Here is a 17,500-nt window from a genome sequence, read left to right as displayed (position 1 = left end):
CATACGATAGGGCACTCTAGATTACAAGTGCTCATTCCAGTCCCAACTCAAAGCTATGCCATTTCCTCTCAGCATGATGATTCCACAACTTGAACATATGGCATAGCAATGACTTGATTGAGGGGAGTCTTAAACTGGGGTACAAGGAGTCAGTCAGCGGGGAGGTTAGGGTTCCACTGCCGCCTAGAGGGGATGCCCACTTACCCTGTGCTTCGTACTTACTGGAGAAGTTGCGAGTCGCCAGCATTGTCGTCAGGATCGCACCCTGCAACACGGCAACCAACGGTAAGGGTTTGACAGGAGGAGGATAGCACAGGGTAGGAATGGAGAAAGAGCTGGCAGGAAATAGGGTTGTTCAGAGAAAATGAAATGATACAAGGTTACATTAGGAGGAAGAGGGCCGGACAGCAAAGAGCTCAAGGGAATTAAATTGAAAGCCTTAGAGCAGGTTAGGGTGAAGACCAATCAATAAGTTTATTGTTTGAGGCAATACGGTTTGGGGTTATGGACAAGGATGTAGGTGTGGAGAATGTTGGCTGGAGACCAAGTACCCAAGATCGCAGATGGAGCAGAAGTGGTCAGTCGAAACAAAATAAGCATCACACGTGTTAAAAAAGTAGTAAAGGTAAAAGACAAACCGTGATATGGAACAAAATAAAATACAGGACAAGCCAATGTTAAATATCAAACCTGTATATCACAGTCAGAACAAACCCTACAAAACCAAGCTAAAGATATGCAGGTTTGATATTACATTGGTCTCATCTGTTTAATCTTGATAAAATCAAACAGATGACTACATAAGCGCAGATCCAGCAGCAGCCTGTAAACCCAGAATATGAAAAAGGTGAAGATGGGCATGAAAATATCATGGAACAAAGTTAAGGAAAGAGGAAAATGGAATAATGTTAATAAAAAGATACAAACTCGGAAAATCTGATACAAGCATTCCCACAGACTTACTAGAGAAGTTGCACGCAGTGGCAAGCATGGTCGTCAGGATGGCGCCCTGCAATGAGGCCACACCAGATCATGAACCACAGTTACACAGCCAAGGTAAGCACAGACAAAGGAGAAGAACAACTTGGGGAAGGGAGAGATAGGCAGAGTACGACCCATTGAGGCTATTGTTTTTCAGATTCTTTTTCTTCTGGTTTCTGAGTTTTAGGTGAAACAATTTGTTATATCCTGAGGAGTTACACAGTTGTTATTTGAAGTACTTTCTCTAAGTTTTATGTTATTTCCTGAACATGTAACCCCAGGATATAACCAATGGATAACTGGCTCTCACAAACTTTTTTCTTGAACATAGCTGCTTACCTGTAAGACTGTCACAAAATTTGTTATAAAAACTTTAGATCATGAATTTTTAATGAAGTGTTTAAGGTACTTTTATATGCCATTTCTCCCGAGACACAATATCATGCCACTGATTTTTAAAATATTCTTTTTTTTTCTTGGGTTCACACCCATCCAGCAAACTCTTCTCCTTTCTGTTAACTAAAATAGCATATGCTTACAACCTCCTTTAAATCTAAGACTAAACAAGACTGTCTCTCTTTAACATTCAGTAGAAATGTAGTTAACTTCAGCAAATTACAATGTCTTACGGTTATCTTTCTCTTACTGCAGTTTTCCAGATATATATCTTATATCTAGCAATGTATAGGGTATTCTTTTCAATTATATCACACAACTGAATTTTTTTGTTGGGACACTGGTCAACTGCAACAAGTTTATTTCTCAGTCTTGACTTCAGCCTACATTAAAAAGATGAATCAAAAAATGATAAATAAAATATTTTCCTTTTGACTAGGATAATAAGTTACCCCTTATTACAACTTGACCCTGTCTACCTTTCATGACCTATTAAATAAAAAGAGCAACATTCTTTAAAGATCTGCAAGTCACTCATAATGCTTGTGTAAAAAGCAATGGTGATAAACAATGAAAAACAATGTATTTTATTCTGCTTGCCTAGAATTTAAACTGTATGTCAACTGGAACTTTTCTGTGATGAACATTTTAGCTTCCTCCTTACCAAGTCTATTTTCCATCAACTGTCAGGCAGTCCCATTCAAATCATTCTATATTAATTTTTAAAATTAATTTACATCATGTGAAATCCATGACATATATCAAAATATTGAATGAATCACCAGTTATGTTTGGAAAGATGGCTCTCTTACTTCTAAACTAAACAGACAGTAGTTCTTTCCTCCCTAAAGCTTGAGTACTCAATTTGCTTGTGATCATTCATATATTTAAAATGATTGATGGTTAACAACAGCAAGTTATCATATGATGGTTTTCACACTTTAAAAGTGCATACTGTGTCAATCCTACATCCATTGGTATGCCTATATTATAGTTGTCATTTCTATATCCCATAGAACTACTTTTTCTACTTTATGAGTTAGAGCCTGTATGTTGAGATTGCTTTCCCCTTACTCTACACAGAGGAGCTTTCAACAGGTCATGAATAAGCTTATTGTGCTAAGTATAAAGGTGGTTCAAAGGGGCATTATTTCTCATCTTTGCTGAAGTCATATCAAGCTATTAGTCATTTGGAAGTTGAAGCAGCAAAGAAATAATATGGTCATTTCTCTAGTATACAGTGAATCCCTCAGCATTCATCAAGCCACCTATAATATCAAATGATATACTTGATCATTAAACAAAATCAGTCTACATCTCTCTGCGCTATCCTATGCAATAACGACTGAAAATAACCAAAAACACTAAGCTTTCTAGTTTGCGGAATTCGCCAAAAAGTCCCGCTTTATGGTAGGAAAAAAAAAAACTTCTTTAAATGAATGGGTTATGTGGGTCTTATTGCTAACTTGCCAATGAGTTGGAGCTTTTGCAGGAAACTACTGAATGGCATCCTGATTTCTGGGTCATGCAGAGCAGCTTAAGCATCATTTTTTTTATCATTCGGTCACCATGGAGAACATTCACACTATTTACTTATTGGTATAAAATATCTTTACTTCCAATTCAAAACACTTGCACTTCTCTATTCCATACAGGCATAATTGGTTAATTTTTTTGTTTTCCTACATCGAATGAAGAACTCATTTACATTAATGCCTTTCTTTTAAACTCCTAACAAGGTATATTAATTGCCAAAAAATATATATCACCCAATTTTTTTTTTTTTTTCTTACTGTTGTTTTAATTGGCTTATCAAATATGTCAACAAATCCTGCTTTTCTAAAAAATAAAAATAAAAAAAATAAAAAACTGGTTAATTAAGATTACAAATAAATATCTTTATTTTACTGTCACTCTGAACTACTTTTTCTAACTCACAACATTTATGTCAGGGAAGCTATAAGGAAGACTGAAAACCCTTCATCAAAAGGCACCCATTACTTCCTCATTAACATTATCAATATTTTATATTCTAAACTGTATTCCATGATGCTTTCCTTATTCCTTCACACTGGTGTCTACACTAGCCTACTTTCTATACACTTACTAGCCATTTCATCACTAACTCTTAAAGGAATTATTTCTCCTTAGCACTGATACTGCTGCTCCACTGATGAATACATACATATGTTAAAGAAAGAAAAATACTCAGTAGCATTAAATCCAGATAACCCACTTTTAAAAAACTGATTATTAGTTTTTGACATTTATATAAAAAAAAATTATAGAGACTTTACACAATAGAGTTGAACTTTGAATATTTATGTTCTATCTGTGATACATATAAGATACTGTGTACATCATATCCATCTAGAAGCCAAATATCAAGATCTCCTTTCTTCTTTTTTCTTCTTTTATGGTGTAAATTATAAGTAATTCAGTATCTTGCATATAACTTTATCTCTATTATTCAATTTCTTTAATATGAAAATTGCATTACATTCTTAAACACAGAGTTAATACTCTTAGCCTACAATGATACTCTTGTGAGAGCGTGTCATGATATTCTGTTCCAAGAGCAGTATATATATCGAAGTGGTCTTACCTTTAGCTTTCTTCTGGCATTGAATTTTCTCAAGCAGTCGACAGTCTCTTGCCTGTGCACCACACTGGCTACACGCTCACGTTGCTACGGGGACAAATCAGAAATTTTCATTATATAGATTTGTAACACTTTGATCCTCTCTGTGGATACACTTTCCATGTCAACAATTAATCATCTCAAGACACATAATTGTTATTCATTATGATGTAAATTTATCTTCATATCCTTTTTATGAATGAAAATCACAGAATGCTCCTTATAACAGCTCCACTAAACAAAGGCAGTTAATAGGAAACATGTTTGAACAACATACGCAGATCCATGGGTGCTTGAGTGCTTCAGCAGCAGTAATACGCTTGGCTGGATTAACAGTCAACATTGAGTTGATAAGGTTTTTGGCTTCTGGAGTTACAGTGTCCCATTCTGGTGATGGATACTGAAAACGGTAATATATTATTAGTTTCTGTGATCTTGTGTCATGATACAAAGAGATTAGATAAACAAATGAAAAAAAGCAAAAAGTTGGAAAAGAAATAAGATAATGAAAAAAATCTGATTCACTATAATACTTGTTTCTTCAGCAACTGGTTACTGATGTTACAATTCTATGTACATATACAAATATTATTACACAAAATAAGAATCCCCTAGAATCAATATACAAAATCAAAATGTATCAAACAAGGAGCATATGCCAATGCATATATAAACATGTCATGAATGCATATAAAATGCAAAATTATCTGTCTGTCTGCCTACCTACCTATTTATCTATCTCTCTCTACTTACCAATCTGGCTCTCTCTAAACAGACAACCCCCCTAAATGAACTAATATTTTTTTCTCTCTCCAAAACTGACATAAATTCAAACACATGAGGAGGGAGTAACCTCAACTCATGTGCCCCCTCCAGCAGGCTCCTCCAACCCTGCCTCTCATCCACTGGTGACTTACATCATAAGCTCCTGCCTTGATTTGGGCGTATAACCTATGCTGGTCCTCATCCCAGAAGGGAGGGTAACCCACCAGGAGGATGTATAGGATTACACCTGTGGGAAAAAAAGGATTTATGATTAGATGAAAGAGAAAGGTGAAGCAGGATATGTTACCTTACTATCAGAGATATATTCAAGGATAGACAGTAAATATTTGAGAGGGACTATGCTATGCATCTGTTATGCATTCCTTGTTGATAGAAGATCTTGAAACTGAGTTGGAAATATGCTCTGAAGGATAGTGCTAATACTGCTTAAATTTTAAAATCTAAGGTAAAATTGATGTTCACATCACAAATTCACTAAAAGATTAATCCAACTGGAGGAGTAACATGAAGTCTGTCTTTGTCTCTGTCTGTCTGTCTGTCTGTCTGTCTGTCTGTCTGTCTGTCTGTCTGTCTGTCTGTCTGTCTGTCTGTCTCACACACACACACACACACACACACACACACACACACACACACACACACACACACACACACACACACACACACACACACACACACGCTGAACACAAAACATCACAAACACGGAAATACCCTCATCCTCTCACAAAACAACAAGCAAAACCCAAACCAACTTACCACAAGCCCAGATGTCTACAGGTTTTCCATAAGGTTCTTTCTTGAGGACTTCGGGTGAGAGGTAGCCCGGCGTGCCTGCAAAACCTGTGGGATGATCAAGGGTTAAAATACATGTCACTGTCAGGTCTCCATAGTGGCTAGGCAATTAATGCATATGTTATCTTTATTGTGTGTGAAATTCGTAATGGTTAGATTTATATATGTTGTCTCTTCCTTGTTTCTATAACGGCTAGAAGATTAATACCTATGTTATATTTATTGTGTCTAATTCACACTGGTTTGAGGATTAATACACATCGCTTTTTCCCTTGTCTCTTTTGCGGGTAGAAGATTAATGAATATGTTATCTTTATCATGTGTAATTCATAATGATTAGCGGATACATGCATATTCTGTCTTTGTATCTCAATGGCTTACATACTGATACAAATATTATCTAATAAATACTTATTTTGTATCTTCCGTGCTTCCGTAATGGCTGGTAGATCAGTACATGTTATCTTCATCATGGGTAATTCATAATGATTAGGGGGCTACTTCTCCGTTTTTCTCCATTGACTAAAATATTAGTAAACTTCAACGTACCTATTTATAATGGTTATGAGGTAAAATATACAGTACATTATCATTATCGTTTCTTCATAGTGGCAATAGGAAAATGTATACTCTCGTTTTAGGCTTTCATCATTTCTATTTATTTTTTTTTCTTACTGTACTCAAGACATGCATGAAAAGGAAGTCATGTATCATGTCAACACTGAAGTTTTTTTTTTTCTTTTTTGGTTAAACCGAGTGATCATAAGAGAAGAAAACAAAGTCATTATTCTTTTCTTTCCATTCATTGCGCTTCGGGGAGTACACATTCAAACTTCATTGCTATTAATTTACATTTAAACATACTTGAGAAATGTATCCAAAAATGCAAATAAACTCTCATAACTGAACATTTGGTGAAAGAGAGAGAGAGAGAGAGAGAGAGAGAGAGAGAGAGAGAGAGAGAGAGGAGAGAGAGAGAGAGAGAGAGAAAAGAGAGGAGAGAGAGAGAAGAGAGAAGAGAGAAGAGAGAAAAGAGAGAGAGAGAGAGAGAGAGAGAGAGAGAGAGAGAGAGAGAGAGAGAGAGAGAGAGAGAGAGAGAGAGAGAGAGAGAGAGAGAGAGAGAATTAAATAAATTTTATGGCTCGAATAAAGGATCCGGGGAACAATACAAAGCGAAAAATCTTTGCGAGAGTAACGTGGCAATAAGAGAGTATGGTTAGGTGTGATCACGAAGAAAATAATGGAGTAAACAAACGATAACACAAACACAGACTGACATACAGGCACAAAAACACAAGCGCGCACGCGCACACGCACACACACAAAGATAAAAATCTAACACAATAAGGGAACAAACAAAAAGAAACCCATAATCATCCTGAATTTAACTGCCTTAACTGCTGAAAACGTAAAAACCGCCATCAATCCTTTCACCTTGGTTCCGGTTTCTCATTAAAAATTCTCACGGGAAACTCATTCCTAATGATGAAAAAATTATGTCGCTTAGCTAATGAACCTCACTTCTCATTAATGAGTAATTGTCTATCTGCTAACCTACAATTAAGGGTTAAAAAACTATTGTATTTTTTCCTTCAGTAGTGATCAGAACTACACCTGCAATCGTCGAGATAATAAGCATTCTTGAATTGTTGAGCTGTACCTCGTAAAAATGTGACAAAGCAGGTAAATATCTTCTTTCAGGACAAAGCTCCCGGCTGCAGAATCTATCTCGCTTGTCAATCACAATTAAAACAATATCATTGACGTAGACAAACATAATTACAGAATTAAAGGAAAGGAAAAAAAAAAAGATCTTACCACCGTAGCAAACGCGATGCAATTCAACTCCTGCAAAACCTAAACAGGGCTCTCCGAAACCCCAAACACCTAATCTCAAGCAAACGACAATCCCTAAACTATTAAACGAAATAAAAAAGGAAAGGATGATCATGCTCCAATTTACCCACACATGCTATTCATATTCAATCCCTTCTGAAAGAGCAGAGCAGTGCGTTCCGATTCCCCACAGGATGATCCCGTACAAGAGCTAATCCCATGCAAGGGACAGTCAATCGCTTCAGAACAAGCTGCAGGAAAGCGCATAGGTCCGCTGGGTGTGGCTATCGTAAATTCTTATTGATCAGTGTGTCACTCTTACGCCACTTCACCTTTAATGTCTCAAATATTCACGCTAAAATCCGCCGGGGATGCCATTACGTTATCATTCTGGCCTCGTTACGTCACCAAGCATCCGTCTGTTTTGGGAATGCCTTGGAAAAGCCCCTTCTAAAATTCCTCCTTCGTGCGGCTGTCAATACACCTTTAATACGCAGCCATCGTTCAACTGCAACGCTGAATAAACTGGACAAAACCAAAACAAAACCAAAAACAAGAGCCGACCAAATATTTAGTAATGCCAGTCGCTCTTGTTATTTAACAGCTGGAACAATGCGTTGGAATCTAGCAGCGATTTTCCCGCTCGAGCAATTCTTTCTGTTGCCTAACGTCATTTCCTCATTTCTCTCTTCTTGCACGTGAACCTTTCGTAAAACCCGGACAAGAAGGATTCCCATCTGCTCTCCAATGCTTCTCTCTCACGTTTGTGGGAATGTTTAGAAAAAAAGTGTGAAATACAGTGTGTGTGTGTGTGTGTGTGTGTGTGTGTGTGTGTGTGTGTGTGTGTGTGTGTGTGTGTGTGTGTGTGTGTGTGTGTGTGTGTGTGTGTGTGTGTGTGTGTGTGTGAGTGAGTGGGTGAGTGAGTGAGTGAGGAGAGAGAGAGAGAGAGAGAGAGAGGAGAGAGAGAGAGAGAGAGAGAGAGAGAGAGAGAGAGAGAGAGAGAGAGATACTGTCTCTATTTTTTTACTTCCTCTCTCCATCTATGTTTTCAAAACGCTTCCAAACAGTTTCCATCGGTGAGCGCTTGAAACTATTTTTATCTAAAAAACAAAGAGCAAAGCCAAAGAAGAAAAGTGGCGGGAAATCCATGTCAGCGGCGCGACCTGCAGCCCGACTGAAAATTTCATCGCGACCCCGAGCAACAGCGGCTGCGAGCGACCTACATCCAAACACTGTATATTATAAAGCTATATTTATTAAATCTTTAAGACTACATACCATTGGCGTTGGCGTATATACGATAAGATCACTACAGACGATATGGGAATATACGATCAGACTGCGTACAGTAATAAAGATTCTATTACGCAATTAAACTACATACTCTCAGACCTAAGACCATATACAACACGACTATATACTCCAAGCCAATGTGCCATTAAACTAAACAGCTCCAAAGCCAGCACGCAATAGAACCATACGTTCTAAAACCTACACCGGGCGAGGCTATAGAAGCATAAGAGTCTCCGGCCTACAACGAAAACCTCTCAAAGTCGCTCTCTAATCTCGGGGAATTCTTACAAGTTCGGCCGCGCGGAGGAACAGGCACACTGCGAGACTTGGAAGTTAAGTACTGTACGTGGCCTCTGCTAAGATTACGCAAGCTGGAATCAATGAAATCTCTATTATACGGATTGGGGAAGGAGGGTTAAGGGGGAGGATATGGAAGGAGGGAGGAAGAGGGAAGGGATGAGGGAGGAAAGGGAGGAAAGCGAAAGGGATGAAGAGGAGAGGGAAGGGAAGAGGAGAGGGAGGACGGAGGAGGAAGGAGGAGGAGGAAAAATGGAAGTGGGAGGAAGAAGAGGAGAAATAGGGCGGTGGTAGGGGAAGAAATGAATAGGCGGAGGAAAAGGAGGAGGGAAGTAGGGCATGGAAGGAGGAAGAGGGGGAGGAATGAGAGGAGGGAGAAGGAATAAGACGAGAAAGAGTAGGAGGAGGAGGAGGAGGAGGAGGAGGAGAGGAGGAGGAGAGGAGAAGGAGGAGGAAGGAGGGAATGAGAAGAAGGAGAGGCAGGGAAAGGAGGGACGAGAGAGAGGAGCCGGGAATAATTCGACCTTGATTCACCGCCAAGATTTTCCCGACGAATGGAAACCTCCTTCCTCGGGCTTCCTTCGCCACGACGCGCCGCTCACGCACGCTCGGGGATTCAAAGGACCGAGGAATATGTGGAGAGAATCGGGACGGAGAGGAGGAGGAGGAGGGGGGGAGGCGAGAGGGGGGGAGGCGAGAGGAGAGGAGGGAGGGAAGAGGAGGGGGTGAGAGGGAAGGAAGCAGAGAAGGGGAGAGGTCAGAGGAGAGAAAGGGGGGAAGGGAAAAGGGCGAGAATAGAGGAAGAGAGGAAGGGTGGGGGGCGAAGGGGAGGGAAGGAGGGAGGCGAAGGGGAAGGAAGGAGGGAGGCGAAGGGGAAGGAAGGAGGGAAGGGGAGAGAGCGAGAACGGAGAAAGAGGAGAAGGAAAGGGGAAAGGAACAGAGGAAGAGAGGAATGGAAGGATGGGATGGAGGAGAGGGCGTGGAGGAAAGAGGTAAGGGCAGGAGGCGAGAGTGGAGGAAGGAGAGAGCGAAAGGAGGGAAGGAGGCTAGAAGGAGAGCGCAGGGGAAGGGGGGGGGGGGGTGAAGCCCTATGCGATGTGTCTTCAAAGCCCGGAATTAATTGGATTGTGGAGTAGTTAGAGTTAATTTCATTGATGCGGCGTTTTTTCGCATTTAGAGTTAAGACCAAATATTAACTTTTAATTTGATCATCCTTTTTCATTACAAACATGAAGCACTGTCCATGAAATAAAATAATAACCGTAGCAATACCAGCAGTGATAAGTTTAGCAATTTCCATAATTATATTATTATTAATAATACTAATGATAATAACAAAAACAACAACAACAGCAATGACAATAACAATATTAGTAATAACTAATAATAATTTACAATAGTATTAATAATAATAATAATAATAATAATAATAACAATAATAATAATAACAACAATAACAATACTAATAGCAATAACAATAACATCCACCATAAAATAATCATCACACTAATAACCACGATACCAAACTGTCACGCCCCACTTCCCTGGCACCGAGACCCAAGATCACCCCAATCAGCATTCCTGGCCGGCCGTCACTTCCAGACGAGAAAAAGAAAAGGAAAAACAACAACACACACACACACAAAAAATATAATAATGAAAAGAACAGAAAAAAGAAAGGACCCCCCCCAAAAAAAAAAAATAAAATAAAATAAATAAAAATAAAAACGTGAAATCAGAGAAAATCATTCGAAATAGATTTTCCTTTCACTCCATCCCCTCGGCTCCGTTTTCTTTTCATAGATAAATAGATTGGCAGTCTTCGGCTCCGTTTTCTTTCATGGATAAATAGATTGTCAGTCATAGCTGTTCGACATACTAATAATATATGGATTCTAAATGCAAAATACTAAATTGCGAGGTGAAGATATTGTGCTGGATTAATATTGTAAATGCAACAGTTATTCTCATAGATAAATAGATTGACTATGTCATAACAATTCGACACATTGATAAATAGTCTCAATAAGTGATTAAACTGACAGGTAAAGATATTGTACTATAATGATATTTTAAATGCAACTATTATTTTGACTGATAATAAAATAGCAATATAATAACCAGCTGCTCGACATATTAATAAACACATTTTTAATGACAAGCTATTCAACAAGTAGCATTTGTAAACGCTACAGTTATTTTGATAGATGAATAGATGGGAAGCGTAACAGATATTCGGTGGATTTGTAAAAAGTAAATAAAATATGTTTTCCAACTATTAGATAAAGTTTTGTAAAATCAGCAGTTACTCAGTACATAAATAAATACTGTAAATGAAACAGTCATTTGACAAACAAATCCACTGAATATGCAACAGGTATCGATAAATAAATGAGGTGACTATGTAAATATGCGAGGTTAAACAATTTGAAAGGCATTACACAATATATCAACTACGGAGAGTGAACAATCAACAAATGTACACCTCGGACGGTAAGGCATGAAAAAGAAAACGACGAGAAAACTCAAATTCCAATTTCGACGTCCGATTCCTGAACCCCCATGGGAGACCGTGATAAGGTTGCCAGCGAGTGATTTTCCCCTTCCATTTTTTGTGTGTGGAGCTTTCCTATCTCGTCCTTAGATTGCCCTTTGTCCAAGCCTGATTTATTCCTCCCTGGGTCTCTCCCTCTCTCCCTAAGATAACATTTTCGTTTCCTTCGGTTTCTCCCTTTCCTCTTTTCTTTCCCTTCTTCCTCTCTCCTTTACTTTCCTCTGTCCTTTTCTGATTTCATTCTCTATCTCTATCTCTCCCCCCCCCCCCTCTCTCTCTCTCTCTCTCTCTCTCTCTCTCTCTCTCTCTCTCTCTCTCTCTCTCTCTCTCTTCTCATCTCTTCTATACCTATATACATATCATATATAAATTACATATATTACTATATATATATATATATACATATATATATATACATATATATATATATATATAATATATATATATATATATATATACATATATATATATATATATATAATATATATATATATATATATATAATATATATATATATATATATATATATATACATATATATATATATATATATATATCTTCACCTTTCCTCTCCCTCTCCCCTTTCCCTTTCCTTCGTCTTATTTCCTTTCCTACCTCTCTTCTCTCCTTCTCTCTTTTCCTTATCCTCTTCTCTGGTCTATTCTTCTCCTTCTTTCCTTTCCTCTCCCTCCCGTTTAGCTTTTTACTTCCAATTCTTTTTTCCCTTTCCTTTGCCTATCGTTTACCCTTTTACTTCTCAATCTCATCTATACCTTTTTCTTTCTTTCTTTCTTTCTTCTCTATCTCCCTTTTGCTTCCCTTTTTATTCGCCTTCCTCTTTGACTCCCTCTTTCTTGTATCTCTTCCGTCTTCTTCACTTCCCTCTAACTTCCTCCTTTTTTTCCTTTTTTCTCCTCACTCTTTCCGTTTTACTCCCTCTCTCAATCCCCTCTTTCTCTCCCCCATACCCCATTTTACTTCCCTCTCTTCCTCTACATTCTTCCCCTCTTTCTTCCCTTCTCCCCTTTCCTTCCCTCCCTCAACCCTTCTCCACCTCTCTTCATCCTTTCGCTTCTCTCTTTCTCTCCATTTCCCTTTTCCCTTCTCCCCTTTCTTTCACTTCCCTATCTTCCTCCCTATTTCCCCTTTCCTTTCCTCCCCTCTCCTCTCCTCCCCTTTCCCTCCCCTCTCTCTCCCCAAAGGCAAAGGGCCGAGGCGCGAAGGGCGGCGGGCGTACTCACCAAACCATGCTTGCTGGTCCCCTTGCACCTCGATTGCGAGGCCGAAATCTGCAAGTTTGACGGCGGCGCCCTTGGCTTTGCTGGCCAGAAGGAGGTTCTCCGGCTGTGGGGAACAGAGACAGGTGAAGGTGGCTGCTATAATTGGTACTTAGATATTAAATGTTATGTTATATTTCACATACTGGATGCTGAAAAAATGTAAAGGAATTGTAGAATATACTCAGCTGTGACACAGATGTATGAAGACATGTGTTGATTACAACAAATATGTCTGTATGAGTCCGTCCGTGCCTGCGTGCATTTGTGTGTGTGTGTGTGTGTGTGTGTGTGTGTGTGTGTGTGTGTGTGTGTGTGTGTGTGTGTGTGTGTGTGTGTGTGTGTGTGTGTGTGTGTGTGTGTGTATTTGTGTGTGTGTATTTGTGTGTGTGTATTTGTGTGTGTGTATTTGTGTGTGTGTATTTTGGTGTGTGTGTGTTTGTGTGTGCGTAGATGCGTGCGTACGCGCTCTCACAAAAAAAAAATGCAAACAAAAATCCATAAAAAAACACCTTTTTAATGTCAAATAAGTGAAACATTAAACTTTCGTTTCGAGACTAGACAAGGTTAGCTGACTTTTATAAGCAAATTGCAAAATACAACAAGAATAAAATTATTCTTCTATATATTTTTCTTATTGTACACCTCACTGAGTTACATAAAAAACAATTCACTTATACTTAACATACGTATAAGAGGGGAATAAGCTTAAAACATATAATAAAGAAAATACCAAATAAAACGCCTTAGAACAAAACAAAACTTGGTGACTTCAACTGTTTGTGAGTGGTGATCCGAGTCTGTCTGTCAGTGAACACGTAGCAAACAATACATGAAAATGAGTAAATGAGTATGTATGAGTATTCGTCACTAGTCTCATTCTCTCTGGTTCTCGTTTTGTCTAGCATTATTCTTTATATCTGTCTCTGTCTGTTTGTCTATCTTTTCTTTTTGTCTGTCTGTCTCTCTCTCTCTTCATCTGCACCTTTCTTTCAAAAGCTATCCTCTCTTTCTTTCTTCCTCTCTTCTTCTTTTTTCTTCTTGTTCTATTTCTATTTCTCTCTCTCATATTCTCATTCTCTTCTCACTCTCTCTCTCTCTCTCTCTCTCTCTCTCTCTCTCTCTCTCTCTCTCTCTCTCTCTCTCTCTCTCTTCCATCTGTTTCTCTCATTCATTTATTCCGCTCTTCTCTGTCTCTCTGCGTATCTTTCTCTGTCTGTCTGCATCTGTGTGTGTGTGTGTGTGTGTGTGTGTGTGTGTGTGTGTGTGTGTGTGTGTGTGTGTGTGTGTGTGTGTGTTGTGTGTTTGTGTGTGTCTGTCTCTCTCTCTCTCCCTTCCATCTGTTTCTCTCTTTCATTTAATCCGCCCTTCTCTGTCTCTCTGCGCATCTTCCTCTATGTGTCTACCTGTCAGTCTCCGTCTCTTTCTCTATCTCTCTCTCTCACTATCACTCCCAATCTCTCTCTCTCTCTCTCTCTCTCTCTCTCTCTCTCTCTCTCTCTCTCTCTCTCTCTCTCTCTCTCTCTCTCTCCTCTCTCTCTCTCTCTCTCTCTCTCTCTCTCTCTCTCTCTCTTCGCATTTTACACTCTGATCGGTCATGCGGCTCTCTACATCAGAAATCCCTCGAGGAAGGTGCAGACGAAACGCAATCAGCATTCCCATGCATCTTTGATCTTTGGTTTGGTGTGCATGACTGTGTGTGCGTGTGCGTGTGCGTGTGCGTGTGCGTATGTTTGTGATATGGATAAGGAAAAAAATGAATAGAAAGATAGATAAGAGAAATGGACAGACAGATAAGGACAGAGATGGGAGAAGGTGGCGGGGAAATATTATTAATAAAGTAAAGAAATACTGACGAAGGAAAAGAGAAGAAGAAAAAGAAAAACAACAACAGCACAAGAAATTGGGAGACAAAGCAAGAAGAAACAATAAAACAATAATTAAAAGGAACAAAGATGAACAGGAGTAAACGAAGTGATAAAAAGAAGAAAAAAAGAAAAGAAAAGAAAAGAAAAGAAGAAAAAAAAAACACCCATTGGCCTCACCTTTAAATCCCTATGTACAATATTATTATGATGACAATGATTTACACTTTCTAAAATTTGTTGAATACAATGTGAAGCGTCTGCCTCGCTGTAGAACTCTCGGGCGACGATGTCCTCAAACAGCTCTCCGCCGGTGACCCTGGGGGAGGAGGAGGGGTGAGGGAGCGCTCGTGTAAGAGTCGGTGTCGGGGGCTTAATATCTCGTACTATTTTGCTTCTCTTTTTATACTCTTCAATTCTTTGTTGATGTTGATATTTCTTTTTTTTTTTTTTTTTTGTTTATATTATTATTAATTTGTTTACGTTAGTTATTTATTTGTTTGGATTAACAGTTTTTATATGAATGTTCTGGTATTATTCTCCTTGTTGTTCTTTTTTTTACTAAATATATTTTATTTTCTTGTTTACGTTATCGTAACTATTTTCATCATCATCCTGTTATCAATATTATCATTACTTACATCCTCTTCATCAAGAGTATCGTCACAACAGTATCACTACAAATATTTTAAATATCGATTTTCATCAACAGCCTAATAAACTGATCATCTTTTTCCTCTTCCAGTTTTTTTTCATATGTTAACCATCATTTCAGTTCCAATGATTTTATCTTACACATTCAATCCTTATGATTTTACTTCAGACATATAGGAAACCTTTGCATTTCCAGGCTCCAACGTCACAAGGCTCCAAGCTCTCACGCTAAACGCGTCACACCCACAAGATTATATATCATCCTTATCAAACGCAAGATAGTGAGCTGTGACTCTCCTGACTATCTTTGGAAAGTTGCGTAACAGCATTAACCTCTATACTGTGGCGTGCTGTTTTGACATCAATCGGGTTCCGCTGTTTTACTGTTGCAGCATCTGGGTTACCTCGCCACGCCAGGGAAAGTTGGAACAAAGCAATGAAGACCCGCATCGCCGTCAAGAAACAATGAAAGGGTATATTGCAACCCCGAGAAAAAATAATAAAATAACCCTACCATCTAAACGTACCCAATACATCATATTAGTGCAAATAAATAAATAAAAATACCCCAGTTTTAAGTTTTGAGTATATATTTCGTTCATACTTCTTGGTGTGATAATACTGAGTATACTCAAAATAACAATAAAATAAACACCACTTAAACGTATCCAACACATCACAATAATACAAATAACAAGCCTTTTCTTCATAAAGTGCCTTAGTTTCTAACTGTGAATATATATTTTGTTCATTTTCTTCATCTGCTAACACCCATCATGAGGGACTTACTCAAAATAACAATGAAATAAACGCACTGCCTGAAACAACTAAATATATCACAATGCGACACATTACAAGGCTTTTCGAAATAAATGTAACCTAGTTTCTAAATTAAGATTATAAAAGTTTTCCTTACTTTTGGTGTACAAAATCTTAATATGAAGGACATTCTCAAAATAACAATGAAATACGTACATCACTTGCCTAATACATCATAAAATAGACGTAACCTACTTTCTAAAATATAGTATAAACAATTATATCTATCCTTTTTGAAGTGCTAATATTCATTATGAGAAACCCAACACGTCACCTAAATGCACCTGACATATCACAAAAGCACACACAACAATAACCGTAACCTACTTTCTAAAACAAAGAGTATAAACATTTCTCTCCATAATTTCTCTTCATGTACCAATACTCGGTATGGGGGACGTACTCACGATGAATTGATACTCACAGATCAAAGACGAGGTAATGGAACGACTCCTCCTGTATACTATCATGGAGACGAACTGGAAAAGAAAGAGAGAGACACAAAATTAACACATGACGTCAAAATAAACAAATAAATAAATGAAAAAATCAAAGACTGCTGAACATAGATAACGAGACAATGGGCTCGAGGCAAAGACTAGCAGATTGGAAAAGTATATAAAGAGGAATAGAAATATATAAATAAATAAAAAGGAGGAAAAAAATCAGGACGTCTTAACAATAATATGAAGAAATTGCTTAGCCAATCACCACGGGCACTTTCTCCCGTGTCTGCGCCGAGTGGTTCGACCTTGGTGCGATTTTGCACATGCGAACTTACACGCACACGCACACATACACACACAAGCACATACACACATACACACACACACACACAAACACATACATCTATACCCAAAAGCAAGCACGCACGCACGCACACACTCCACGAGACACGCCCACAAAATCGCACAAGCACACACTCGCACGCACCTAAATATAAACCCGACTGCAGCAGCAAAGCAATGTTGCATCATATGTGAAAGTCGACAGCTCATCGCCCGCAGAGAAGCGCCTCCGCCCTCACCACGCCTCACTATCGCCCCCTACGCCCCTCCTTCCTCACCGCCACTTGAGCCAAGCGTTGCAAAGATCCCTCACTGCTAGGAACTGTTGCGTCGCTGCTCCGTGCGAGGCCTGTGTGCGCGGCCATCTTTGCCACTGACGCCCTCGGCCACAAGTTCATCCATCACCAATTACGAAAAGCAAACTGAAAATAGCTTCGCTTATAAACACACATGCATATACACTCACATACAGTGTAGATGTGTGTGTATAGACAGACAGATAGACACACACACCCACACAC

At 38.7% G+C, this 17,500-nt stretch overlaps 1 protein-coding gene across 1 annotated transcript in view; it reads right to left on the bottom strand.

Annotated features, from left to right (window-relative positions):
* The window catches only part of LOC119599173 (calcium/calmodulin-dependent protein kinase type II alpha chain-like), a gene marked incomplete at its 3' end in the record, with an annotated part of 144,763 nt that overhangs the window by 39,999 nt on the left and 87,264 nt on the right, over positions 1 to 17,500 (bottom strand). The window contains 8 exon segments of the mRNA XM_037948924.1: positions 964 to 1,009; positions 3,983 to 4,066; positions 4,296 to 4,418; positions 4,936 to 5,030; positions 5,561 to 5,644; positions 12,818 to 12,920; positions 14,899 to 15,037; positions 16,616 to 16,670. Of these exon segments, the coding sequence (XP_037804852.1) occupies positions 964 to 1,009; positions 3,983 to 4,066; positions 4,296 to 4,418; positions 4,936 to 5,030; positions 5,561 to 5,644; positions 12,818 to 12,920; positions 14,899 to 15,037; positions 16,616 to 16,670 (729 nt within the window).

Source organism: Penaeus monodon, chromosome 42, assembly GCF_015228065.2.
Source record: "Penaeus monodon isolate SGIC_2016 chromosome 42, NSTDA_Pmon_1, whole genome shotgun sequence".
NCBI lineage: Eukaryota > Metazoa > Arthropoda > Malacostraca > Decapoda > Penaeidae > Penaeus > Penaeus monodon.
The sequence above is the reverse complement of the archived record's forward strand: the minus strand, read 5'-3'. Positions and strand labels throughout refer to the sequence as shown.